The 25,632-nt window shown below is 49.4% G+C and overlaps 1 protein-coding gene across 12 annotated transcripts in view; it reads right to left on the bottom strand.

Annotated features, from left to right (window-relative positions):
* Positions 1–25,632, bottom strand: part of Rgs12 (regulator of G-protein signaling 12) — a 90,714-nt gene that overhangs the window by 32,510 nt on the left and 32,572 nt on the right. For 9 of the 12 annotated variants that reach the window (XR_003955711.1, XM_006504120.3, XM_006504123.4 and 6 more), the window contains one exon: positions 7,904–7,925. Coding sequence is in view for 9 of the 12 variants with exons in the window: in XM_006504120.3 (XP_006504183.1) it covers positions 7,904–7,925 (22 nt within the window). In the remaining 3 variants the exon portion in view is untranslated. Of the gene's footprint in view, positions 1–7,903; positions 8,056–17,264; positions 17,807–17,920; positions 18,041–25,632 lie in introns of those variants that run through there. The other 3 variants (XM_030254813.1, XM_006504126.4, NM_001163512.1) reach the window with 3 other exon arrangements.

The raw sequence follows: 25,632 nt of genomic DNA, 5'->3' as shown, positions 1-25,632 counted from the left end.
AAAGAAAAAAAGAAAAGTTGTGAGCAAAACTCACCTCAGGTGTGTGAAGCAAGTACTGCTGTGAGCTGTGAGAAGCACCATCCCACAACACAATTTCCAGAAAGGTGAGTACTCTGGGCCTCTGCTGTTGGCAGTCCTTCTTAGATGCTGCTTACATGTTCAAGTTTGCCAATTCAAATGGACTAAACAAATGGGGAGTATATCCACAAGAAAAGAGGCTGCTACATTGGTACACATGACCTGTGTGTGACCAGGTGGGGTGGGGACAGTACACCAGGGCCTGTGTGTGTGCTTTCATTTTCAACAGATGACACAGCAGGGATGGGACATCAGTCCAGAGCAAAGGAACAACGTGTCCTGGGAACCAGGCAGAGGCTCAAGAGATGACGCCCCCAAAAATGCCCTGCCCCCCATGCCTCCAGTATGTTATAAAGATTACTGACATCAATCACTATAGTCCCATTAATGTCAACTAACTTGAAAGGATGCCTTTTTAAAGGCAGGAAAGCCATCATTAGATCATGAGTCTTAGGTTTTGTTTTAAAACATTTACATAAAAGCCTTCCTTCTCACAGGATGTGGTAAACTGTCCCAGAAATATGTTGTCTCTAAGTGGCCTTTGCAAGCTGCCCCCAATCCCTTTTGTGCATGTCTCACCAAAAAGCCCATGTTACTTAACCAGTATGTTCCACCTATGTTTTAAACCACGGCAGGTAAGGTCACTGGATGTGGAATAAGCATAGTACAGTGCTACAGAGCTGACTATGATCATGTTCAGAGCTGGTGAGTACCTCAGGGAGTGCCTATGTCCTATCTACATGCCTGCCCTAGGCTCTGGGAACAAGGACAGCTCTGAGCAAACAGTGTTGCCTCTCTACCAGTCTGTAGCATGGTCATAACGGTCCTCCCCACCAGTCTGTAGCATGGTCATAACGGTCCTCCCCACCAGTCTGTAGCATGGTCATAACGGTCCTCCCCACCAGTCTGTAGCATGGTGAGAATAGTCTTCCTTACAAGCCTTGCGACCTTGCAGGTCCCTGCCCTCCATGTCTGGATCCCAAATGCAGAGGGACAACACAGTGCCTAAGTGACAGTGCCAGGCCGAGGTGAGGGCTGGAGACACTGAAACCTGTATGGTTAAGCATTGCTGCACATCCTTATTAAGGGACACCCTTAGGTGTCATACCACACAATGCTAACAGACTCAGAGCCCTCCAAGGAAGTGAGCCCAAATAATCTACAGTGTGCAGAAGAACACTTTTGGGAGCCCCACCCTGCTCCCTGCAGAGCTGGGTAGGACACCAAGATCCACCAGAGTTCAGCTAGGACAGTGATATCTCAGAAGACAGGTTTGCAGCGGACAGGACCACACTACCACTTCATCTTGATGCTCTGACTTTTCATGGCTGAATGCTTTGGAAAGGTAGAGAAAGTAACGGGATGGTCAGGAAGGCAGGCCTTGCTGGATTCCAGAATGAGGTACCAGCTCTGAATGAATGAGGAACTGGTTACCTCCCATGCTTGGAATGTGTGGAATACAGGATATGCCAGGCATACTTGGGGTAAGACCTGGCACTTCATGATTATATGGCAGTGTTCATCCTGTGGGATGGGAAGCCAAGGGAACTCTTTATATGAAACTCAAATTGTATTTGGAACTTTCTACATCATGGTCTAGAAGTAGAAAGTGAAAGCATGCAATCACAATGTTGGTTGTGATGGGATGGCTATGACCAGATCCCTACTGCCAGTAAATTATACTAAATGTGTGTAGCAATGACCCTTGGAAGGTGGACCACTGTCACCCTAAGACTGTCATTCCTGAGAGGAAAGCCAAGAATATACATGCTTAGATCACCCTATTTGCCAGGAGGCATTTGGGAACTACAGCAGAGAAGGGTCCCCACCCACAAGAGACACTTCAATGAGCTGAAGAGACAGATTAAAACTAGAGAAAGCCAGGGGCTGGAGCCTGCAGTCCAGACACAATTGATGGGGAGGAAGCTGGGAACCACTGGAAATATGTCTCTGTCTACTCTAACCAGCACATGCTCAAGATGGAGCCCCAGGAGGTTGCAGGGGATGGTTTGGAGCCACAGGATGAAGGCTGCCAGCCCTTGCATAAGTCTGGGGAAGTTCCAGATCCAACCAGTTCTTGCAGGAATCCCTGGAGGGACTCCATCAAGGCATGCACATAAAGACGCTTTCAGGAGGGTTATCCTTCATATGCCAAGGTTGGAAAACACCTCGGTCAACTGACACAGAAACTGGTACTGCAGAGCACCCAGGAAAATAACTCTGGAACAACTGCATTCCTGCCTCACCACATCTCTCAGCAACATTCCCAGGAGGTGCCAGACTGATCCGGAGAGTCAGTCCCCTTGGTGTGCCATCACAAAATGGCTTCTCTGCCATTCCTTCCTACTCATGCCTGTAAAGATCCTCACATGTGAGGATTTAAGACGTTCATGCCTTTTTCCTGTTAAGCAGTCCTCCAGTCAAGGGGGACAGCAGGGAAGATAGCATCCAACACAGCACTTTATCAAAGTGTAACAGAGAAGCACAAGCCACAGGCACATACATCAAGGCTTTTCCAAGTGAGCACACTATGTCAGCTCCCCAAGGCAGAGTTTTGGGACACGGACAGGAAGCCCCTGGGCATCACATTTTTGACCCTACCCTCCTGGGCCTCAGAGCCAGGCTCCCACTGCTTCTCTGCCTCAGGCTGACCCACACAGGCTCAGTTCTGTTGAGTCTTACTCTCTAAGAATCTAATGAATACATACCCTTGGTCAGGGGAGGCACAGTGCATAGCCACCACAGGTGAGCCTCTGAAGACAGGAGGGGAACTAAGGGGAGCCAAGAGGACCCCATTTCCACTCCAGTGTACTAGAGACTCCAGTGTACTGAAGCCAATCCACCTACGGTTCCCACATGGAGAAGAGAGGGAGGAGGAGAGGTGGGAGGGTGAGAGGGAGGAGGAGAGGTGGGAGGGTGGGAGTGAGGGAGGGAGGGAGGGAAAGGCTTTATTACTTTTGAACTTTGCTTGAAAAAAAAATTCACAACATAGTTACTAATAAAAACTCCTTCCAAATGTCTTGTAAAACCAGAAAGAAATGCGTGTATTGGGAGGCATCTTGGCAGAAACCAAGTCTGCCTGCTTCCCCAACAGTCTACAGTCTGACTGGCATTTGAGTTTTAAATCCAAAAAAGCCATAAAAAATGTGAACTACTGAGCCAAATAAAAGGCTCTGGTTAAACACCTGCTCTCACTGCACATGCTACACATTAGCATTCCTGTCCGTCCCGCTAGCTCCTGAGCAGTTCTGAGAAGTCCAGGAGAGCCTGTAGCACCATGAGCCACAGGCGCTGCACACACAGTAGCCGAGGCTCCACTGGGGCTGCGCTTCCCTCACCTCTGTAGGTTTACAGACTATGGATTCACCTGCCAAGTAGCTTCACAGTTGCAATGCGCCACATGCTGAAAGTGACTGTGACCTAACTCCAAATTCTAGTGGCAGCAAAGGCCCTTCACCACTGAGCAGTGTCACCCATGTCAGTCTCTCACGCCTGTGACCTGGAACCGCTTCTGTAGGACAGAAGAAGCTGGACCAAAGCCAAAGCTGCCAGACAGGACGGGAAGATGGCTTCCCTGAGTGCAGCCCTGGACCTCGAATATTCATTCCATGGCTTAGGGTGAGGCTGAACATGAGGTGGGAAAGAGGCAGAAGGGCAAGGTCACCCTCAGACCACCAAAAGGTAAGGGCAAGTTTCCCACAGTTGTTTGAGAGGTTAGGCAGCCCTCCAGAGCTGGAGACAGTAGAAACTAAACTAACAGGAACAAGAAGACTGAGGGAGCCGAGCAGTCTTCTCAGGGCCGGGCCACAGCCCCGCACTCATGGGGCACAGCAGCTTCCTCAGCGAGGATCTGCTGGTGCTTCAGAAGGAGGGGAGGCTAAGCAGACCTGGCAAATTCCACAGGCACCTAGCACAGGTCACAAGAGACAAAAACATGGAACAAAGGTACCTCCACCTCTCTGAGCAGGGATGCTCATGTCTCCAGAACAGAGCCTAGGGACCTAGTCCAGCACCCAGGCAAGTGTTAGGTCAGCCCAGAGTGCAGACAAGAACCTATAGGGCCCAGCCTAGCTCAGTGTCCAGCACCTACAGCCCCGCACCCACGGGACCTAGTAAGTTTAGGATAGCCTTGGATACTCTCTTCCCTCAAGTTCCTTCCTCCAGAGTACAGTGGGAGGCCGAGAGACCTGGTGTCCTGGAGGGCCACTTCAGGATCACTAGAGGGTGGTCCAGGACAACTGTGCTCAGATGAAGGGGTCCAAGTTGGGTGTGGGCATGCCACAACTACTGCCCCATGAGAGACTGCAGAGGACAGGCACAGTGGGGAAGGGGAGGGAGGCCACTGCCAAGGCCAGGAGAAGCAGAACCTCCTGGCTACATAAAGGATGGATGTGATGGGGCTGGGGAGTTAGAGTTGAAGGGTCTGACAGGAGGACATGGGGAATGACAGATTCCAGGACTAACAAGCCTGCAGGGGAATGCAGGTGAGGTTGGACAGTATAGAGAACTTAGGTGTTACAAAGATCCCAAAGCCACACCCAGGCATTGATGTCACACTGCTACAGTCTGACTATGCTAGGATGATGGTCCTAACTTCTCCCACTCCAACATACTTCTATGGCATACTTTAATTCTCCCTCCCTCCCTCCCTCCCTCCCTCCCTCCCTCCCTCCCTCCCTCCCTCCCTCCCTCTCTCTTTCTTTCTCTTTCCCTCTCTCCACCACCCCTCAGTGTGTGTGTGTGTGTGTGTGTGTGTGTGTGTGTGTGTGTGTGTGTGCGCGCACGCGCACAGGTGCACACAGGTGTCAAGATCAGAGGGCAATTTTCAGGAGTTGGTTCTTGTATCTGTCTAGCTTAGTGAGGAGCAGGAATAATCAGAGCCTGGGGTGAATCCTTTCACAGAAAGGATGGGGCTCTGCCCCAGGCCCAGCAGGAGGCCACTGTCATTGTGACAAGATCACCCTTTCAGCCAGTTCCTTCTCACACTTTCCAGACTCCTCTCTAAACTCTTTAAATGCCCTGCTCCCAGAATGTCCTGCACGCTAAAAGTGGCAGTAATGCACTAAGAGTCTGCCTGCATTCAGTATGCACAATACAACAGAACTACTGAACTTTAGCAGGAAAAGCACCCTTAACGTCCCCAAGCAGGAGGAGGAGGTGTTCCCCTCTGAGAACAAAGGAGTGCAGTAGAAGGTGAGATCCGGGGGAGCACAGAGGGGATGCAGAGGTAGACCACTGCAGGAACACAGAGGTGGAGCACTGTGAGAGCACACTGGTAAGGTAGGTACTATAGATGACTGTGAAAGCCACACCTGTCTCTGGGTGGAAGTCTCCTTCCAGCACCAGCATCAACAGTGGGACTCAAACATTTATGTCCCCTCCCCTCTCCCTCTCACCCCTACCTTCCCTTCTACTTCCCTGAGGTTGGGACAAAACTCTTGGGCTCATGCATGCTTAGGTAAGGCTCTAGCCTTGAGCTCCATCCCTAGCCCACACTTGGTTTGCATATTTTCAACCTTCCAGTTTAGCCTTGTTTTCGCTTGGACAGGTTTTCAACAAAGTGGATTATCAGGAAGTCTCTGAATGCTAGGGACATGCCTTCTCTAAGCAGGACCTGCTATCCTAGGTACAGTTTGCCCACCAAAGAAGGCCAACACGCAGACTGTGGTGCAGTAGTGGTCTTAAGCCCTTTCCTGCCGAGCAAGTGAAGTCATAAGCAGCAGCACCCAACTTCCTTAAAACAGCATGAGGTTACATGGTAGGAACACATGTTATCAAATGTTACACATGACCTGGAATGACAGCAAAGAAGTCCATGCATGTCAAGGGCATGGTTAGCTGGATGCTGGACACTTCTGAAGATACTAGATTTCCTAATAACCATAGCCCAGGCTGGATGAGGAGGCAGCTATAGCCCCAACTGGGCACAGTGGTGAGCTGGCCCTCACCCTGCTTGCACCTGGAGCACATTTTTCCACAGAAGCAGTGGAGTGCTGGGGTTCCCAGGCTCCATGTGGGAACCTGTCTACTACTGACAAAGTCTATAATCGCTCTGTGAAAACATTCTAGCTTCTGCCTAGCTCTTCTCCACAGGCGCCTGAGCTGAGCACTGGTGGGGGAGAGGGGAGGGGCAGGGAAGAGCTCCCAGTGCCTGTGGGAAAGGGAAGGTCTTAGCTGAATCAGTTGGTTGAGGAGCAAAGGCTTGCCTTCAGGTCTGAGCCCCAGGGACCTCAACTAGGGTGACAGTCATACCACTTCAGTATCAATGGAAACGGCACATAACTATGCTGGCCTCCTCGAACTAACACATAGACTGAGGCACAAAGACTTCATTTTAATCTTATAATCAGAAAAGAAACTCAGAGGAGAAAAATAATAAAAGGATGAAAGTGACTAAATAAAACATAGCTGGCTGTCTAGCTTGGTTGCTGAAATTCCTTGCCTCCTACCATAACAGGCCCACCTCCAAAGAACAGGACACAGCCCTGGGATCTGAGGTGGAGGAGGAGGGGACAGAGGGTGGAAAGCCCCCAGGGGCAGGGGAATCACCTGGCCAGGACACCACTTCCTCAGAAAGGCACAGTGGGGGCTGGGAGCCAGGGGCTTCCACCCTCAAGGGAGCTTCTGAAACCTATAGGGACAACTTGATAAGATGTTGGGGACAGCAAGGGGGTGACTTGCCCAACTCCTAACAACAGGTAAGAAATCAGGGATGTCAATAAAAATAATATGTATTATTAAACTGATGGATCATGGAAACCTCTCAACTACGTGAATTTCCCACAAGAATAAACATCCTCCGCCAGAGAGAGAAATGGGAACCAAGGCTGTGCGCCTGCACTTTTCGCCCAGGCTTGGCTGCTCCGCCTGCTTCTCTTCTAGCATTAAAGAAGCTTGTCCTGCTCCTAGCTTAAGACAGATTAAATGACATGACCATTATTGTACAAAACACAGGAAATATAACCCCTTTATTCTAAAATATATGCTTCCAACACTCGTGCCCCAGCTCCCTGTGGTCTGCATTCCAGCATGAGCATGTTTGTAATTCAAGCTGGAGTTTTCTCCATTCCCACAGGGTGACCCCAACAGAACTACTGGGCCCCAGTCCTTCCTAACGCCAGAGGCTCTCTCTGCACCTTCCTGTGGGAGACATGCATCAGCATAAGGTGGGCAATTATGAGGCGAGACAATAGAAGTTTCTAGAAACTCTGGTAAGTTCTCTGAATACTACAAGCACAAGGAATGTCTAGATGAAACTCTCCAAATAGCTTTAGACAGTTTTTTTGGGTTTTGTTTGTTTGTTTCTAATCACTGAATGAAAACCAGGGATGATGTCGGAGAAATGGCTAGTAACTTTCCTTCCTGGGCAGTCCCACTGAAAGAGCCTTGTACACAAAATTCCTTAAAGACAAAAGAAAGGGGTTGATTCTGCTTCATCCCGCACACAGTTCATCTACTATGCTTTTCTTACAGGGAGACTTCAAGAGTGGCCCGAATTCAGCCAGTGCTTTGAGATCTGAACTGGCTTGTCTGGAAGCTGGTTGTACAAGGGCTCAGCAAGCATGTTTTTGCTTGTTGCTCACAGGCGTGCAGGAGCGTGCACTGCAGCCCAGCACACTGCCTGGGCTGGCGAACACAGTCTCTATTGCTGTTACACAAACACAAGCCTAGGCTACCAAGAAGCTAGCTCCCACAGCCCAACTCCAACGGAAACACTACCACAAGGGAAAAGCAGAGAGAACATTGTTCCTGAGGACATCAAATGGCAAATATATTTTTATAATTTGAAAATGGCAATAAAAATAATAAAATATATATGACTTACCACCATCAGACACAGTTGCAGACTGAAAGAAAAAAGAGAGAGACATGAGTTAATTACACCTCATGACAAGATTGAGGGAACAGGACTTCACTCCTTCCATGGAGAACACAACTCAAAGGTCCTGGGAAGCTCCAGCTACCCAGGTAGGCACTGTGAGAGGCAGACAGTGAGTCAAGCCTTGGGGCTCCAACTCCGCCCCAGCCGGTGACTCCCTGTAAGAGGAAGTTGCCGTCATTTTCACTTGAAAAGAACAAATCCCAGCATGTCTGACATCAAAGTCTTATTAACAGCCCCTGTGATAACAGCTGATCTCCAGTGAGGGCACCCTGCAGGGCAGGGGCTTGCCAGTACCAGACACTGCTCAGCTCAGGCCCAGTATAACCCCCACCCCCCAGGGTTACCCCTACCCCAGAAAGGTACCTAGGCTGTGAAAAGGCAGGGTAGGAAGTGTGTGTGTCTCTAACCACACACACCCAAAGTGGGAGAGTGGCCACCTCAGGCCCTGGGAATGACTTGATGGGTGGATAGAAAGAGTTTTGTGGGTGGGGTGGGGTGAGGGGGAGCATACTAACTGCTGGGCAGGAAGGCTCTGGGAATAAAGTTGTCAACAGTTCTCTGAGGGAGCTCAGACTGGGCTCATTAGGACACTTGCAATTGGTCAGGTGGTAAATGGCCCAGGATAGGGGCCAGCAGGGAAAGGAAGCTGGAAGAGGAGGCAGGCATCCCAGGGGTAGCAGAGAGGAGCAGCTGGAGCAGGTGGAGTAAGGAGGAGTCAGCACAGCCTGTGGCCAGGGTCCTGGCCATAGCATGGTTCCTCTCTGAGAGCGGGCAGGACAGGAGAGTACCAAGGTGGCCCAGAAAGGCATGTGATGCCCCATAGATCCAGTGCCATTGCTTTTATGTCCACAGCATGCCAAGGCCTCCCCTCCTGGAGCCTAGGCTGTGGCTGGCCCCACAGAAAGCTTCCCAAGATCATACCCCAGGCTTTGTCTCCACATTTTGTCTACCACATTTTGCCATAGCACTCAGGTGTCAGTTCAACAGGGCCTCTAAGGAGCAGGCAGCCAGAGTGTGCAAAGCCTGGCTCATCATCAGATCTGGGTCTCCCTGAGGCATATAGTTAAAAAAAAAATCTAATCAGGTGGGGTGCAACAGATACTCCAGTGATAGGCAACAGGAACACTTAGAACCAATGGCTATAAACTAGCCACTCTCCCCAGGGATGTCAAAGAACATATGCTTACAACCCACCAGGGCTACTGGATTTGTGCACTTTCTGTCTGACTCTACACCCCACATCTCCATCCACCTTGGCTGATATTGAAGGGTCCCTATCACTTCCCTGGTATGATACATGCTCAAGAATTCAACTGGTTAACTTTGATGGCTAGACTCCACCTATGATCTGTCATGACACATAGAGAGTAACTTCTGACTATGACTACTACAACCTGTGACGGGGTCTGGACCCATAAAAAACCAGGTCTAGGGCTGGAGAGATGGCTCAGCACTTAAGAGTACCAACTGCTCTTCCTAAGGTCCTGAGTTCAAATCCCAGCAAATACATGGTGGCTCACAACCATCTGTAATGAGATATGATGCCCTCTTCTGGGGTGTCTGAAGTCAGCTACAGTGTACTCACATATAATAAATAAATAAATCTTTGGGCCAGAGTGAGGGAGTGGGGCGGAGCAAGTGAGGAAGGAGCAAGAAGAAAAAGTGTTTGAAGACAACTACAGAGTACTTACATATAAGAAATAAATAAATCTTAAAAAAACAAAACAAAACAAAACAGGTCTAGGGAATCCAGGTTCCCTAGCCACCAGCAAGGTGCATCCAAATAATTTAAAATGTTTAATTTATGTATATGGTCACTTTGCCTACCTGTATGTCTGTGCCCACTCATAGGCCAGAAGAGGGTGTCAGATTGTCTGTGAGCCTGGAACTGGAGTTACAGACAATTGTAATCTACTTTGTGTATGCTGGGTACTGAACCTGTGTCCTCTGAAAGAGCAGCCACTGCTCTTAAGTGCTGAGCCGCCTCTTCAGCCCAATATCCACTGAATGCTCACTTTGCTCGGCATCAATAAGCAGTAGGCAACCATCTACACACTGGCCTCTTTGCAGGCCTTGCCATGGCAAGTCAGCTGCCACCACAGTGTGAGGCTGAAAGGCACCAAAGCCAGCTCTTCCTGGGGACTGCGAGCAAGATCCATGCTACTGTGCACATTCAGAAATCCTGTCAATCTTATGAGTATAACCCTCAACAAGGTATCACCGTGGGTCACTCAAGACAAACACAGGCCCGTGAATCATAGCAGACTGGACACAAATACCAAGAAACTTCAACCAACAGTAGAGCCTACAGAGAGGGAAGCCTAGAGACCTCGGAATGGGAGGGGCCTGGAAGCCCCAGACAGACGGTAAAAAGACGGTGGAAAGGCAGGTGGGGATGAGCAAGCACAGCAGGCATCTGACAATGCACTAGGCTAAGTAAGTTCAAGGGACACCTTTTTGTAAAGGTAAACTTTCAATTTTTAAAATCGCTTTAAGTGTATAAGAAAAGGGCAGTACAGAGAGACAAGTGTGCTTTTTAATATACTACTCTTACAAAGCCAGAGCCCTCAAGAAAGAGGAGATAGGCAGGGGATTGGGAGCAGTTAGTAAAAGCCATAGCCACTAGTGGAGCAGTCCTGGGTGAGCCTGGTCCCAGTGCTGTCACCCGCTCTCTCTCATCTGAGATGCTCCATTCATTTGGCACAGTCCTCAAGGAGACTGACTTGGAGCAGACACAGGATACAGCACTCTGGGAAGCACCAGTGTGACCCCCACCTTCAGCGGCCCTTATATGTCCAACACCAGAGCACAAACTCTGTCATAGACAGGGGAGGCCTACACAGGCAAGAGTCAGGAGAGACATGAGCTGGAGTAACGGCTCCGCAGTTAAAGAAGCACTGGCTGCTTTTCCAGAAGACCAGCATTAAATGACCAGTACCCACAAAGTAACTTCAGTTTCAGGGTATCTTCTCGTCTCCACAGGCAAAGACACACATGTGGTACACAGACAAAACATACATGTAAATAAAATACAAATAAATGAATCATTTTTAAAAAGAGTCAGTAGAAACATCATCAGTTGCACATACTAGAAAGGTCGCGACAGAGTGAGAAACAACCATGAAACCCTAGAGAAATGAGTGATGCCATGAAAATCGGGAAGGAGGGCAGAGGTATCTGGGGAGCTGGGTGTAAAGGAGAGGTGAGGAGGGAAAGGGGAAAGAGGCCGGAATCCCCAAACCATTCCCCATTTCCTTGAGATTACTAACAGTTACAAAGGATGTTGGCACAGCGCTAAACCAGTCACCTGTAGTTCAATGTGACTTTTTACATTGTAATTTCCAGATCATTTATCTCCTGAGGCCGTAGAGGGATGGAGCATTCATAACATGGGCTCGGCATGACCTTCAGACTGTGTTGCCAGGACCTGATTGGGCTGGCCTGTGTTCCTGAAGGAGGGAGATCAGGAGAAGCCAGAATAACCAGAGGTGTACCTCACACTCCTGAGGGCATGTGAAGGAAGGCACTGGGCTAACTGTGAGAGGCACAGTCACCTGTGGTGAGAAACTGAACACCTGTCACCGCAAACAATGCAACTGGCTCTACAGTACTGTCACAGGGGTGTCACTTTCACTGTAAACATGTGAAAAGACAAACTCCATCAGGGACTGACATCAGCCAATGGCCCCTGTAGGATGGTGGCCACAGCCTTCTTATACAGGTATAGCCATGCATGCATGCATCTCTGAAGTACACAGCACAGTGTTCTGATTACATGCTCACTACAGCATGGTAACTATAACCAAGACAGCATAGCCTCACCTTACAGGGTATCTGTGTGGGGCTCTACTCTCAACCGCCCAAGTGTGGGCTCACACCAATGGACATGAGCATCCCTGGGTTCGTAGCACTTTACTGATCTTTACTGATCTGATGTCTCCCTGTCCCCACCACCTCTAGCCCCGGCAGTCACTGCTCTACTCTGCTTCAGGACCTTGCCCTTTTAGATTCTGCCATGCCAGGGAGACTATGGAGGATCCATCTTCCTTTCTGTCTGACATACATCAATCAGCATAAGATGTTCTGCTCTATGTGGAAGGCAGAACACACAGCCATCATATACACCATTTTCTTTATGCATCTTTCACTGGACCAGCAGGTACGTGGCTTATTTCTGTGTCTTGACTGTGTGAATAATGCTGCAATGGGCATAGCAGGGGTGCTGTGTCTCAGACTTAAGTTTCCAAGGAAACACTCACTGTTTATACACTGGCTGCACTGAGTGCCATCCCACCAACAGGGAGCCAGGATGCTGGTTCTCCCACTTTTACCCCAATCTTTGCCCTTTAACACTGTGAGGGCAGGTGTGAGGGAGCACCATACTGTGTATGCACCCCTCCCTGATGAAGGGCACATGTGAATGGTCTGCATGTGCTATTCAGAAAACCAGCCCTACTGCCATGCAGCAAGAAAGATGGATGGATTGATTGATTGACTGATTGATTGATTTTGAGGCAGGGTCTCACTATGCAACCCAGGCAGACCTGGAACACACTACATAGACCAGACCAGTCTCAAGCTCATAGAGATTTGCTTGCTTCTGCCTCTAGAGTATTGGGATTAAAGGCTTGGCTAATACAGCCAGCTTGTAAGCAAAAATGTTTTGTTTTGAGTTTTTTCTTGTTGTTACTGAGCTGTTTGAGTTTCTCATATATTTCTGTTATTAACCCTTCCTGGGTCCATGGTTAGCAAGAATTCTTGCACTGTGAAACAGTCTTCCTTCTGCTGGCAGTGCCATTAATGCCATAACTGTAAGGAGCTCCTGGCTTGCGTTCCTTTAGTAGTGAACTGAGACTGAAGTGGACGTTGAAACAAACCCCTTCTCCCCTAAGTTGCTTTTGGTTGGGATGTTTTATCGCAGCAGCAGAGATCAAATTGGAACAGTGTGTTATGTGTATGTGAACATCTCCGTGTGTGTGTATGTCTGTGTGTGGACATGTGTACATCTGGATTCACAGGTCCTGAAGGGATATATACTTACCTCCCGCACAGGACTGCTGGTGGCCACCAAGAAGGAGCCGACCCTTCCCTGCTGGCTGCATGCTCTAACCCAGTGTGGAGCTGTGCCCCAAAGCACACAACAGTCTCACCTGGTCAGCTCCCTTATCTGGGCTCAGGTACACTGGCACCTCCCCTGGTTGCCCTCCCCTTGTACCCTCTGGCCATGTCTGGACACCTAGCCATGTCTTGCCTGCTCTGGAGCTCTTTGGTTGTTGAGTCAAAAGAGTGGTTCCACAGACCTCCAAGGAGCCCCAGCAGAGGGCTGGGCCACACTGCTGACCTGGCACCTAAACATAGTATTTGTAGCTACAACCTGCAGTCTACCAGTTTTCTTTATGGGCTCATATTCATAGTACATACTCACATAAACACAATACAGTAAATTCTTTTAATACAGGGACAGCTGAAGTACATATTAGGTGCACACCTAGGAGTTGACAAGAAAGAACTTTTGTGATCCAAGAACCAAAGCAGAAGTCAAGGCAGTGGGGAATGTTCTCAGTATTTCTGCTTAGAGCTATTCAACAACAGGACCTCAGGGAGAAAAAGATTTGGTCTGTGGAGGGCACTTGGAACAGTGGAGAGAGGGGCAAGGAGGGAGGGAAGGAAAGATTGAGATTGTTAGGAGCTTTTCTGTTTTCAATACAACCAAAAGATATGGGAATCAGGGAAGCTAAGTAGAACATCTCTCAGAGCCTCACATCTGCATTCCTTCCACTGCTGTGAAGCCTCAGAAGACTCTGAGACACACCCAGTCCACACATGTACTGTGTGACAAGGTGCCACACGGCAAGCACCACACAAACACATTCAGTGTCACATCTGACTGGGATGGCTTCCTGTAGAGATGCTGAATGGGAACATCACCCAGTCCTCTGTCCTGGTGCCTCCATCCCTCCCCCAGCAGTCCCTGCTGTGTCTAGGCACCACCCTGGGCTCTGGGAATTGTGAGGCACAAGCAGGATGGGCAGTGTGTAGGGAAACACATGCCAAGAATATTCACACTCACACACAGCCATGGCTGACTACCTGTGCGGAGGTGCCGGGCTCTCCTTAGGAAACTGAACACAGAAATCCAACCCACATAGCCCTTCAGGGGGCTCCCTGTCCATCAAAGCTCACTCCCTGTGAGCCGCCAAAGGCCCACAGACTCCAAGTATGGGATCAGCACTCAAAGTAAGGTAAAAGCAAGGGAGGTGAGAACATGTGGTCTTGGCTATGAGTCTGAAGGTCAAGTTCACAGCTGCTTATGTGAAGGATCAGATTGTCTGGGCTCGAGTCAGAGGACAGAGGCTAACTTTTCCTGAGCTGAGGGAGCAGATACAGGGATGGGAAATGAATTAAGTCTGATGGGGCTCCAAGATACCCAGGGTTCTGTGGCCCAGGGAGGCTGCAGAGGCTGGCAGTGACTCGGTTTTAAGGTCTGAAACAAAACTTGTGTTGACAAAGACAAGAGTTGGGGACATCGCCTCACACAGTGGAGGGCTGGACATGCAGGACCCAGGGAGGATGTGCCTTTGCACAAGCATATTCTTGGCACTCAAGTGTTAGTGGGCCACACCAGGCCACAGCCTCGACCCATGTTAGCAGCGCTCTTTCAACTCTACTTAAGACAACTTCACACTTTTGATTTCACTTTCTACTGCTAGGAAAATGTCAATGGATATTTAACCATGTGTGCCCACATAAATGGCTTGGACTGCTTAAATTTCTAATGGAAATAAGTTGTTCGTGTGAACATGCTGATCATGTAGGTGACATGGTCATGTTTTAAGCACCAGCTGCTTCTTGTTTCCTAGATTTTTCAATCCCACAAACAACTGGCCAGCTTCACCCTGATGTGCAGAACACTGTGGGTCTACCAAGCTCAGCCCTGGTCAGGACATCATTTCAGAGCCCTACAATAGGTAGCCCATGGGAAATGAGCAAAGGAATTTAATTTGGCTAAAAGAGAAACTCAAGGGGTATGTGTGTGTGTGTGTGGGGGGGTGTGGATAGAAGATTCCACAATATTCTTCCAGCTCGGCCCATAAAGGCTGAGCAAGCGCCAGGCAGAGGCAACCTCACACACATCCACAGAAGCTGGACAACCTGTCTTCCTCACGTCCCCTGGCAGCCACCAGCCTGGTCGCAATCATCATACACACACTGCCAGCTCTGCAGCTGCCAGCCATGGCCCTCACAAATCAAACCCCTAGTCTCTTCTCATATAGGACACGCAGCATGAGAACAAGGCAGAAGGTTCCGGACACCAGAGGGAGGCAGCGGGCATTCAGGACACTGTGATCTGAGCCACCCCGCATGCCACACACACAGCCCAAGTCCCCGTGACTACTCACGTCTTCCTTGCTATTCATTTACTTCCCCTCATATCCCAACCATAGCCAACAGAGCTCCCAGGAGGAGCCTGAACAGGTTCCACACTGAAGTCCTACACACCACCCCAAAGAGACAGTGGGCCTTCCACACAAACCCTGAAAGAAAAGTCACTTACTTTCTTAATAGGACCAGTTTTTATTTTCTAATATTAGGCATACTCCAATACAACCTGACAGCCTCTCTCCCACACGGTTTACCCTGCTGGTCCTGACATCTGAGGCCTAAGGAAGAAAGAAGGATGCTACCCCACCTGTGGTTGTGCTGACTGTCGCCTCACTCCACAAGGGGCCTTAAATGCTTCCAGGCACTAATGTCACTCCCAACAGACCACCCAGGAGAAGGGAGGGGCTGGAAGGGTGTCAGCAGATTGGAGATGCTACAGGTTTTACTCTCTCAAGTAGTTTACACCAGTGCCCCAAACCAACACATCGGGTGCTCATGCAGTCCAGCACATTATGGCAAAGGGGCATGTGTGCTCCCAGTCTGCATAATCCCAGGAAGCCATGGTCAGGACTTCTGGCCACTGAGAACCTCTTGTTTCTCTGGATCTAACTGCCATGTGCCCTGAAAGACACTGGACAGGACCTAGGGAAGCTATAGCACTCCCTGCCTCGGAGCAAAGAAAGCACAGACACCTGTACTTTAAGAAAGGCAGCAGTAAGCATGCGCACTAGACACAGAGCCACAGTATTCTTATGACCCCACCCCCACCCCATTTTAAAGATAAGCAAATTGAGGCTCAGAGGAAAGAGATTCCCTCGGGACCAGGGTTTGAGAACACTCGCTCCACCTTACATCCAACACCAATGGGCGAGGGAGCACCTGTCTCGGCCTCTGGCCAGCAAAATGAATCAGCTGGCCATCCGCCTGGTGGGAAAGAAAAAGATAAGAAGCAGGGAACCGCACCACTTCAAACACAACCATGTCACCTGGACATATCAGCCCAGTGGGAGCTGCTCCACCTGGAAAGCCATCCCTGTCCTTAGGGCTGCTTCTGGCCCTGCTGCAAAGGGAAGGGCATGGCCGATCTCCTATGCGCTGATACTCTACACCCACACCTGGCAGGGATAATCTAGCAGTGTCTCCTCCAGGAAGTGGGACTTAGGTATTAGGAAGAAAGATTAAGCAATTCCCAGAAAGGAAAAATTTGAAATAAGTACCCAGGGATTAATGACAATCTTCCATATAAGCTTACATTTATTTTTATCTTCCATCAACAGAAATGTCACAAAAGAAAAATGTTATTTTTGTCTTCTCTCACACTTTAAAAAACAAAACCCTATTACACACTTAACTTCATACGCTCCTATAATAAGCAAACATTAAAATCTGATTGTTGTCTATATGTTCCTGCAGAGCCAATTTGTTATATTTTGAAAAGTGAGCTACAAGCTAGCAATTTAAAAAGAAGAGAAGTGTTAATGTTTATCCACTTGAAACTTAGCATTTCAACAAAACTGATCCACTAGCATCTTTAAGAGCTGTTAGAATTACTATGGGTACTAAAAGAAAATGTTTGGTGCTTTCAGACAGGCACACAGGGTACAAGCAGTACCGGCTTACAAGGGGTTCGGGGGACCCAGTGTCCCAAGAAGCCACACAGACAGCCCTGCACTGGGGCTGAGTCCCACACTCACCCATGGAGCTCACTCTGCCCAGCCCTGCACTGGGGCTGTGGTCCTCGGTGCACACTCACCCTGTGGCTCTCACGACCCAAGGAAAGCAGCCCCAAAGTGCATACTTCAAAGCACCTGGAAAGTCCACAGCGCCTATTCCCAAACAGGTGAAGATAAAGTAGTAACCTGGATGCCAGGCTGGCTTGTAGCATCCCATTTACACACCACGAAGCGGCTGGATGGCTTACCTGCTGGTCAATAAAAACGTCCGAGTCATCTGACAGCCCCTTTTCCAAATTCATCTTAAGACAAGAAAACGTCCATAATGCGCCAGGCACCTGGATCTAAAACCCCATCCGACACAGCGGCATGCCTGTGCATGTCAGAAAAGTTCAGACATTTCAGTTCCATGTGCTCCCTTCGTCACCCATAGCAACAGGACACCGAGGAAGCTGTGGTCTGCCAGAGACTCAGACTCTATCTTGATCGTCTCATACAGAAGAGTCATTTATATATAAATCACCCTGTGAGATCATTTTTAAAGCATTTCCTCTACAGAATCTGAAGAGCAACACTGGCTGACGGGGTAATTTCTCAGCACAACAGCTGCAAAGAATTTGTGTTTTAGTGGCGTGGTATGGTTTGCAACCTTAATTACAGTTGCCGCTGATTCTATTATAAGCCTGCTCCTTATGCACGCGCTTCCTCCGTGGCAGCCAGCAGGATCTAGTATGTTCCTAAAAACCCCTCCACCTCCACGCAGCATCTGTGAAACATGATTGGTTGCATTTGCTTCCCAAGTATGAACAACCCAAGAGCGTATGAACCTGATGGATCCTGGCTTGTGAAAGGAAGAAGGCGGAGAGAAAGTAGTGCTATAACCTGGGTCCCACTGCAAGATTACCTGCCACTTTCCTGAGACTCAGTGAACCGCTCACCCAGGTGCCTCCAGGCTTTGTGGTTTGGCCAAGCTGGTCCCACAGTCCTCCATCACCCTTGAGTGACCGAGTGACAACCTCAGAAATTACAAATGAAGTGCCTTTGACCCTTAGGCTGTGAGAAGCCTTGGGTCTGCGTCACGCCACCAGATGGAAATCCCTAGGGCCAGACTCACCTTTGCTTTTCCTTGAGAGAGACGTGTGTGACCACAAGGCAACACTAAGGACTGAATCCACAACACCTTGCCTTCCCTCCCAAGTAGAAGCTGGTGACAGCTGGTGACAGCTGGCCAGGATGAGAACTGGCAAAAGCTCAAGCTCCTCAGACCAATGGCTTCTGGGGGACTTGCAGCCATGATCATAGGAACAAAGCCAGCAAAAGCAGCAAGGGGTAGGGATCGTGTGCACCACCCTCACCCCAACCCCAGCAAAGGTGAGGATGCTAATACCTTACAGGGGTGAAGCCGACAAGGGCAGTGGCTTCCATAGCTAGAGATGATGCAGATGGCCTAACCTTTACAGAGCTGCTCCTTGCTGAAAGGGAGCACCACCTCTGCTCTGTTGGGAGCCTGGAGACTCTGAGCCTGGTGATCTGTCCTTTGAGACTGTCTTAGTCAGGGTTTCTATTCCTGCACAAACATCAGGACCAAGAAGCAAGTTAGGGAGGGAAGGGTTTATTCAGCTTACACTTCCACACTGCTGTTCATCAAGGAAGTCAGGACTGGAACTCAAGCAGGGCAGGGAGCAGGAGCTGATGCAGAGGCCATGGAGGGATGTTCTTTACTGGCTTGGCTCCTCTGGCTTGCTCAGCCTGCTCTCTTATAGAACCAAGACTACCAGCCCAGAGATGGCACCACCCACAAGGGGACCTCCCCCCTTGATCACTAATTGAGAAAATGCCTTACAGCTGGATCTCGTGGAAGCATTTCCCCAACTGAATCTCCTTTCTCTGTGATAACTCCAGCCTGTGTCAAGCTGACACAAAACTAGCCACTACAGAGGCCAATGACAGCTGGCCACAGGGCACTGGGAACTGTCTCTATGCCAGAGAGTCTAAGTGGCCTACGGCAGTCAGAGTGACAATTGTCTGAGGGCCTAGCACTAATCTATAGTTTGGGGAAAGGTGCAGAGGGCAGGACATCCTAGTCCACAAGCCCTCCAGACCCTAAAACCATCTATGAGTGATCAACATGCACATGAGCCAGGCATGGTTAATGTGCACAGAAGAACCTGCTGGGACCTTGGGAGGCCACCCAGCCATATAACACTTAAGAACCTTATGCAGAAAGCTAGATGCTTACTCTTATCATCTCAAACAAAGGCCTGCATCCAGGTGTGTTCAGTCAGGAATGAGAAGGGAAGAAAACAATGGGGTCTTTTTGTATGGATGCTGTGGTTCAGACACAAGCAGCCTGGGGCCTTGAGGGCGCATCCTCTCCTCTCATACCTGCTGTCTGGCCTGGCCTCTTAGCTGATGAGGTCATTAGTCAGGCTGAGAAGAGTCTCTTCTGAGGACAGACCTTGAAGAAAGCAAGGCCAACACCCAGGACTCTGCTGTCCTGTTTCCTAACCCACACGTGCTCTGAGAAAGGGCTGATTAGCTGCCTGCCAGATCAGGGCCAAAGGGTGACAGATAACAGTGGTTGGTGGTGGCCAGAGTCTCATGTGCCTTCCTTCCTTCTTCTGCCCACCCCCAGTGCTGTGGGATTGTTTTCAAGCCTGGGCCCAACAGGCCCAGCATAGCTCTCACAGATAGAAGCCTCTGGCCAGTTCAGGAACAAGAAGCCAGTAAGACATCAGTGGAGGGCCTCACCAAGACAGTGAGATGTGAGCAGAAAACATTGGACACCAGCTCAGAGTGAGTGAGTCTCTCTCCACTCTCCAGCCCAGGCCAGCCACTTCCCACACCAGCTACCTGGAGCCCAGAGAAGAGTGGAAGCCATCATCTGGCAGATCAGCAAGTGCATGTGGGATGGGCTCCCGCCATGGTGTCAGATGGATACTCAACCTAGAGTACTCAGAACACTGTCACTTGGTCAGACAAGAAGTGCCTACTAATTGCCCACAGTGCCCAGGAACTGCCTCACCAACATCCCTGCCCCAGAGCCAGCACTTGGAGAAAAGGATGCTGGAGTCCACAGGATGTGGTCAAGGGTCTAGACAGAACCACAGGGAGAAGAGGAAGGTGACAGCATTGTAAGTGAGCAAAGGACCAAGACCAAGCAGATGTTAAGAACCCATGGGAGGCGAGCCCCAAAATTCTAGTGAGAGCAGAGGGCTTCCCCAGCCTCCCACTCTTCATCCAAGCATCACCCACTGGACAGCTGGAGAGACCAGCCAGGCTGAGTCCTCTCCACCTACCAGCACCATCAGAGCGTAGCCTTACAACCCTCAGTGCTCCCACCATTGCCCACTTTGCCAGAGCAGGCCTAGCTCTGCCCTCCACCACCTTTAATTTAAAGTATAGTGTCTTTTAAAAAAATAATACATAAGTATAAATTTGGCATTACTTGAAGTTAGACAAAAAAAATTTGTCTATCTGTCTACCACCACAGCTTGCACCTGCCCTCAGGTTCTGTTGGCTGCTGTATTCCCAGAGCTAAACAGAGTGTAGAAAAGGAAGGGAACCCAGTGAGCAGTAACTGAATGAGGAAATACTCCAGGCAAAGAGAACCCCAATTGTGTCTCCGAGTAAATAAAGAGTCATACAAATGAAGAGAAGCTAGGACTATGAAAGACCAAACGAAGCAGTATTCTAAAACTTTCTCTGAGAATCAGGAGAGGATGGATTAAAATATAAAGAAAAAGAGTTTATTTTGAGCTGTCTGCAGAGCAATCTTAGAGAAAATGACAGCTCTGCAACCACCAAGTCTCAGGTAGGGGAGGCTACAGTGGAAGCAACCAAACCCACGAAATGTCAAGAAGGCACCTGCCCACGAGTCCTGTCCTGGCTCTCACTTGGAGTTTTTGCATGCTTTGCTAGGGATTGTGACTATGGTGAGCAAGAAGAGTGGCTGGGTCTGCAGATACTATCTAAGCACCCACTACCTGGAGGGCCTCCTCCCACTACATCTGGAGCATAGGACTACTTTGGATGGAGGCAAAACTGTGACTTGAGCGCCCCCTGCTGCCTGGGAGCCTGCCATTGTCAGTACCTGAAAAACAGTACCCATGTCAGAGTAATTAATTCTGTGGCAACTCCAGCTCAGGTAAAAGAGATCAAACCAGCTCTTCCAGCAGTGTTCTGCAGGGCACCAATACAAAGGACAGGTCCCTTGAGTCTGGAAGGTCAAGGAGTAGGGGCTAAAACATGGGCTTTACCCAGGGACAGAGATCAGGTATACAGGACAGGCAGTGCCGGCCCACAGATAGGAAAATGTGGGAGCCAAAGGAAGATCAATGTGCAAGCAACAAGAGATGGTTTAGGGCCAGCCAGGCTACTCAGTGAAACCCTGTCTCAGAAAGCAAAACAAGGGCCAGCAAGATGACTCAATGAATAAAGATACATACCACCAAGCTTGCCGAGTTTGATACCTGGAACTCACACAGGAGGAGGAGAGAACAGAATCCCACAAGTTGTCCTCTGACCGCCACACTCACGCTGTGGCACAAGCATGCACACAAGCACACACGCACATGTACACACATGCACAAATGTGGGTCCTTCCTTCCTGCACTGCCCTCCAGGCTGGTTCCCAGGCCCCAAGCCAGCTGCCACTTGTTGGCAACAGCCATCCTGTGGAGTTAAGCTGCACCCCTACAAGGAGGATTGTCCCAGCTGGGCTTATGACAGTTTATATACTCTCATGGAGGGTCGGGGAGGGTCACAAGCCCCCTCACCTGAGTATCCAGTCTCTCCCTAACACGTGGTATATGTAACTGCTGAGCTGTACATGGCCTGAGGAGGAGCTAGAGTATGTAGGCTAAGGATGTTGAGATGAGGGGAGGGAGCTTCATCTATGAACTATGGGGAAGACCTTATCTTTGCTGAGTAGTTTTTTCAGGCATGGCCTGTTGAGGGAACTGTAACTAACCCCTTATCTATGCTCTGTAAGGAGGTCTGTCTTAGGGTTCCCATTGCTATGATGAAACACCATGGCCAAAGCAACTTGAGGAGAAAAGGGTTTATTTGGCTTACACTTCCATATCACTGTTCATCATCAAAGGAAATCAGGAAAGGAATTCGAGCAGGGCAGGATCTGATGCAGAGGCCATGGAGGGATGCTACTTACTGGCTTGCTCCTCATAGCTTGCTTGGTCTGCTTTCCTATAGAACCCAGGACCACCAGCCTAGGGGTGGCACCACGCACAGTGGCTGAGCCTCCCCCCATCAACCACTAATGAAGAAAATACCCTCCAGGCTTGCCTGCAGTCCACTCTTCTGGAGACATTTCTCACTTGAGGCTCCCTTCTCTCTCATGACTTTAGCTGTGTCAAGCTGACATAAAATGAGCCAGCACAGAGCCCAATAAGCTCACTGGTTCTCCAGAGTGGGTGTGGAGGGAATCTGGCCTTGGACTATAACTAGAACCTCAGGAGAAGGGGTTAAATCATGTTTACATCTCCCTCTGGGAAGGAATTTTAACACCAACATCATATAAACAGTGTGGGGTGACAGGTGGTTGGAAGGACAGGTGACCAGCACCTGCAGTGTCTTGAGAGGCACAAGTGACCAACATGCAATCAGGACTTGCCTGCTAGGACAATGTCCTTAGAGTCATCCTCACACCCTTATGGTCTTGGACACAATACTGGCATCTTGCTAAGGAAGAAATGCTGCCATTCCTGCACAGCAGCAATTTTGCCACCTCCATATGGAGTAAAGACACCTGGGTCTCCTGAGTATGTACTAAAGGGCCTAGTACCAAAAGCTCAGTATGGGATCATTGGGTGGACTCAGAACAAGGCAGATAAACAGCCAGGAGACCTCAAGGTATGGTGACTACTGTAGGCCCGAATGTCAGTGTGATCAGAGTCAGGCCTTGGAGGATGACAAGGCTTCCCCCATACTTGCACGGTGATCCCACAACAGCTACAAGACTAAATGCAGTGTGAGCAAAATCTCTTATTTCCCCAGTGCACAAAGAACTATGATTTTCAATGCAAGGTGGTTCCTGTCCACCTCTTCAGTGCCAGAGAACATCACAGTTCAACTCATGGAAGATCAGTCAAGGAGAATTGGAGATACCCAGACACACAAAGCTTTAAGGGACATAGGCTTCCCATGGGAGGTCTATACATCCCTTCTGGCTGCTCCCTGGTTATGCCTCCCTCTCCCAACTTCAGGCTCTGCTGAGGCTTCAGTTCTGATTTCTTCCTGGGGCTGGTCCTGCAACCTCTCATCACCTGGGCCGGAACAAAGCATCAGTCTTCAGGACCAGACCTGCTCCAACCATGAGGGTCCTGTGTACAGGCGGCAGTGGTGGTTTTCTCTCCTGGCTGTCAGCATGCCAGGCTAAACACCACCAGCGGGGCAGCTGCTTCAACCTAGGTTTCCCCACGTCTTCCCTTCCTGTGTGGCGCAGTGGCTCTGTCTGTTTTGCTTCCTAGTAGCTGCAGGATTTTTGAAAAGCAGCAAATCCATACATGAACAAAGGCTCCTTAATAAATTATTAGAGATGGCTGGCCCCACCAGGAAGAGCTTTTCATAAACACTTATATCCCCATCTCTTCACCCCACAAACAGCAAAAGCCAAAGGCATGGATCCTGCTGCAATCAGGATGTAGCCAGTTAGGGGGCCTGATGTCTACTCAGGTAGCTTCTCCTCTGCAGGAATCATACCACCCTCCGTCTCAGCATCCCACTGCTCAAACTGCCACCCAGCCTTGGGAGCTAACCTGCAAGCCAGGCATGGCAAGACTTGGCTGAGCATCAACAAACAAACAAATAGGCTATGAAGATGGTTCAGTCTCCATAGTAAAGTGTTTGCCTTGCAAAGCACAAGGACTCAAGTATTTTTTTTAAAGCCAGTGATGTTGATCTGTTAAGGTGCTATATTGGGAGGCAGAGAAAGCAGACCCCTGAGCCTGAAGCTGGTGGTCAGTGAACAATGGATGAGTAACAGCACAGCACCTGAGGACGGCCTCCAGTCTCTACAAACAAGAGCACACATCAGCACCTAGACAAACACAAAACAAACACAAAGCCTGAAGCTGGTCTTAAATTGCAATTACCTTTGAGTGTGTGTGTGTGTGTGTGTGTCTGTGTATGCCTGTTCACGCATGCGTGCTGAGATGGAACCCAGAGTTTTGCACATGCTAGGCAATTGCTAGTCCAGGACTCTATCACTGAGCCATAATCACAACCCTGAATTACTTTATGATTAATTTCTCTTCTAACATCTGGCTCTCTTTGATGACAAGCACTGGACACTTTCCATCTTAGCACAGCGCAGCATGGTAAGAATGCTTGATGCCACAAGTACTAGGACTTAAGAACAGGCTAAGGAGACAGAGACTGAGACAGAGAGTGGCATCCATGGCTTCCAAATTCCTTTACAGAGCATAGGCATACTCACACTGCATACGCTCAGGCTTAACACAGAGCAGCCTCCCCCCTGCCCCTTACAGCTCCTAGGAGGTCTGCAGGCCCACTCCTGTGTGCCCTCTACCAGGCTGAAGCCCCCAGCTCACCCCATTTACTCTGCCAGATGATCTCACTCTTCTCACAACGCTGCATCTGAAAGACAGGCACACTGGGCATATACAGAAGAGACTCCAATGCAGCCCTAAGGGCAGTCTGCAGGCGCTGCCTCAGACCTCCTCTAAGGCCCTGCTTTCCTTCCCACCAACCCTCCTTACTCCCTTCTTCCCTAGAATTGAGACTAGTCTGTCCAGACCACTCCCACCGCCTCTCTGGCCTTCACCTCACCCATCTTCTCAGGCATACCTGCAAAGTCTGACCTAGCTATGTCTTTGCCTCCTCAGATCCACACAGAACAACCACCAGCTCGGGGACAAACACAAAACTATGGCACCAACTTAAAGATGGAAAACTGATTTGGGTTCACAATTTCATAAGTTTTAGTTCGTGGACAACAGATGCAGAGGGGTATGGAAAAGCGAAGTTCTGCACTTCACGGGGGCCAGCAAGAAGAAAGACTGAGAAAGAGCCAGGAGAGGGAGAATGAAAATGGAGAGCAAGAAAGAGAGGGGGAAGGGTGGGACAGACAGGGAAATCAAACAGCTCCTAAGGATTCATCCCACATGTGACTGGCTCCTCCAGCTAAGCCACACCTACTCTAAGTCCCACCCACTGTGGCTAAGCCCCACTTCCTCCAGCTAAGCCACACCCGGTAAAAATCCTAGCACCTCTTAAACTAGCACCAAGCACCAAGACATAGGGATAAAAATCTTCAACCCATGAGCTGGAGGGTGCATTTCAATCTCAATCCATACCTAAAAATGGTTAAAATGGCAAGCTGCATCATGTGCATTTTCCCACAATAAAAAATTTAAGTACAGATCTTTTCTCCTCTTGGCCCTTTGAATTTCCACAAAAATTTTATAAAAATAATCTTAAATTCGGTAAACACCTGCTGGGATTTTTATTAAAGCTGCACTGAAGCACAATAGCAGAGTAACTCAGACGGTTTTTACGTTAGGGGAAACAAATCAAGCACAGCGAGGCCAAGGCCAATGAACTCAGTCTGTGAAGCCCGAAGCCTGCTTGCACAAA

This window comes from Mus musculus, chromosome 5 (assembly GCF_000001635.26).
Source record: "Mus musculus strain C57BL/6J chromosome 5, GRCm38.p6 C57BL/6J".
NCBI classification, from domain to species: Eukaryota; Metazoa; Chordata; class Mammalia; order Rodentia; family Muridae; genus Mus; species Mus musculus.
The sequence above is the reverse complement of the archived record's forward strand: the minus strand, read 5'-3'. Positions and strand labels throughout refer to the sequence as shown.